Here is a 3146-nt window from a genome sequence, read left to right on the forward strand (position 1 = left end):
ACGTATGTTGATAGGCCACGCCCACCTGAAAAATAACATTCTTTTAAAGTACAGTTATATAAATGAATATTCTCTTACGTACATAGAGAAATAAATTACCAGGCATAATAATTCAAATACGTGTTGCAGCATGTTACAAAATATAATATAAAATCGAAACGTTTTAGGACTTAAGAATTGTTTCTCTTTTTTACATTGGGTTTCATAAAATATAAAATGTTTCTGAGTATGAAATTTGGCAAGTAACAGAAAAAGATAAAGTAATAAAACCTTATTGATTAAATCTAAACGGTTAATAAAACCTTACTGATTAAATCTAAACGCACAACCACATGAAAATGTTTGGTAATATTCTAGGAGAAAACTACAGTAATTTAAATCATGCTTAACTTATTTTATGTTATATCATTTTAGGCTAACTGGAGAAAACTATTAATTATTGTCCATCGGTAAATATCACAGTAGAGTCACAGTCTATCCCACAATGCACTGAGCATTAGGAAGTAATAAAATGAATACATATGGAAGCACAAATGTCTGTGATAGGTTGAGATTCAGTTGCAGGACAAATAAAGAGATCAGTAATTATACAAAACTGGACACACAAATATAATCAAAACATAAATGCAACATTTAATAAATGAACAGTAAACATAAATATTAAACACAGCTATGCAAATAAGAGGAAGTGTTGTGGATCGTTGCTCTAGTCGTCATGATCCGCTGCCGTGTCACCGGGACAGTTTGAGCTCAAATCCTCCTCATCTGTTGGGTGAGAACATTTCAGTGGTTTAATCATAATTTATGTATGAGCTCAAACAGACATTATACTGTAACACTTCTTACCGTTATACTGTAACCCTTCTTACCGTTATACGCCGTCCCGCACCATATGCAGTAAACATGGACTCCTCGCAAATACGAGGTGAGAAACTGCAGCTTGTCTAAAGGCTGGGGAAAAAAGTCAAAAGCATGATGAAATAATATTCAAAATAATAACATTTTGTGTCAAATTACTTTTTAAAATAATGTTCTTAGATCTTATTATCTAAATATATTACAAATTAATAAATAATAGTACTATATATGTGACCCTGGATCACGTCACCAGTCTCGAGTCGCACGGGTTTATCTGTGGCAATAGCCAACTATACATTATATGGGTCAAAATTATCGATTTTTCTTTTATGCCAAATATCATGAGGATATTAAGTAAAGATCATGTTCCATGAAGATATTTTGTAAATTTCCTACCGTAAATATATAAAACATTTATTTTTGTGAGTGAATGCAGCACAATCGCCAACATAAATGAACAACTTTAAAGGAGATTTTCTCAATGTTTAGATTTTTTTACACCCTCAGATTCCAGATTTTCTAATAGTCCTATCCTAACAAACCATACATCAATGGAAAGCTTATTTATTCAGTTTTCAGATGATGTATAAATCTCAATTTAAAAAAATTGACCCATGTGACTGGTTTTGTAGTCCATGGTCACATATATATATATATAAGAGCTGCCAATATACATATATATATTTGTGTGTGTGTGTATATGTTTGTATATGTATGTATGTATGTATATATATATATATATATATATATATATATATATATATAATATTATATATTTACAAACTTATGTTAGATGCAATTAATCGATTTGACAAGTATATATATATTATAATAATATTGAATATTAGCTAGTTTAATCATAATTCTGTTCATATAAATACATATATATATACATACACATTCATACATGCATTGCATATACACACATACACATTCATACATACATATACACACATGTATGTATGCATGTGTGTGTATGTATATATGTAAATAAAAGGACAGCATGACAGACAAAAAATAAATAATAATCTCATTAAATTTTCAATATCTCTTTAATCAAGCTCAAACATTCAAGCCTGTAATCAAAGTTATTGTAAGACAAATTAGAAAACATTTCCTCCCCAAACTAGCTTATTAGTAATGAGAGTGCCATAAACACAGGTTTGAGGTGCAACTCACCGTTAGCTCCTCCTCCTTATCATCATCATCATCACTTCCCTCAGGTTTCGTTTCCTCTTCCTCCAGAAGCTCTTCCTCCTCGTCTTTCGCTACTTCAGGCCAGTACCAGCTGTCTCTGGGAGCGGTGATGCCCTAAAAGAAGAGTCGCAACAGCAGACGAGTCAATCACGAGTCTGAAACCCAGAGAAGCCTCAGTTCCTCAGATTTAACCCTCAAATCAAGTCTTTACTTGACTGACCTTCTGGCTGTCCAGCTGTTCGCAGGCCCGCTGGCTCTTCCACAGGTCGCCCTGTGTTTGACGCTCTTCTCTTTCGGTTCTCATACGCACTCTGTAATAAAGATGAACAATACTGCTACTCAACCTCAAAGAAGATCAAAGTCTGACAAATCTATTGTATTGAACACTTTCTTTCTTTTTTAAAGAACATCTCACATAAAAGTTTGCATATGTGCTTTTTGTTGAGTGTCATATTTGGTACATCAGACTTTTATGCTAATATAGTCTAGAATATGGAGGAAAAACACCTCGGTTTTATTCAGAGGCTCAAACTGAGCAGAAATGTGTTATTTGGGGCAGATGCTGATATATATATGGACAAAAAGTAAGATAAAATTCATATAAATATCAATATCTGCCAATTAACCCCTGGTTTCACAGACTAGGCTTAAGTCTAGACCCAGACTAAAATGCATGTTTGATCTGTTTTAACTTAAAGCAACTGTGTATCATATCAGATAATATATCAGTGCCATTGTTTTGTCTCAAGATTCACACAAGAAATGTTTTTTTTTTTCTAAGGCACGTTAATAAAAGCTACTTATTAATGTCCTAACTGTGCCCTAATCCTGGCTTAATCTAAGACCTGTCTGTGAAACCAGGCCATTATATCTTAGAAAGATGAGAGAGTAAGTTTTAAATCATAAAATGCAGTGCAATACAGTGATGATTGAGAGATGAACAAATAAACCTTCCTCAAAAGCCTGATGATCATATTTTGATACTCATTATTTTTCTAAAAATGATCAAGTAAACTGAAGCTGCTTCAGTCCAGTGAGTAAAATAATTGTTCAAATTATTGCATTTACTTAATAAAATCAGTAAAAATTCC

At 32.5% G+C, this 3146-nt stretch overlaps 1 protein-coding gene across 1 annotated transcript in view; it reads right to left on the minus strand.

Moving 5' to 3' along the window:
- Window positions 1-609: 609 nt before the first annotated feature.
- The window catches only part of gpatch11 (G patch domain containing 11), a 3825-nt gene continuing 1288 nt past the window's right edge, over window positions 610-3146 (minus strand). Inside the window, exons 5-8 of the mRNA XM_079855650.1 lie at window positions 2276-2366; window positions 2038-2169; window positions 870-951; window positions 610-765 (exon numbers count right to left, since the gene is read on the minus strand). Coding sequence (XP_079711776.1) covers window positions 707-765; window positions 870-951; window positions 2038-2169; window positions 2276-2366 — 364 coding nt within the window. The 3' untranslated portion in view covers window positions 610-706. The remainder of the gene's footprint in view (window positions 766-869; window positions 952-2037; window positions 2170-2275; window positions 2367-3146) is intronic.

The sequence above is a fragment of the Squalius cephalus genome (assembly GCF_949319135.1).
Source record: "Squalius cephalus genome assembly, chromosome: 21".
In the NCBI taxonomy this organism is placed as follows: domain Eukaryota; kingdom Metazoa; phylum Chordata; class Actinopteri; order Cypriniformes; family Leuciscidae; genus Squalius; species Squalius cephalus.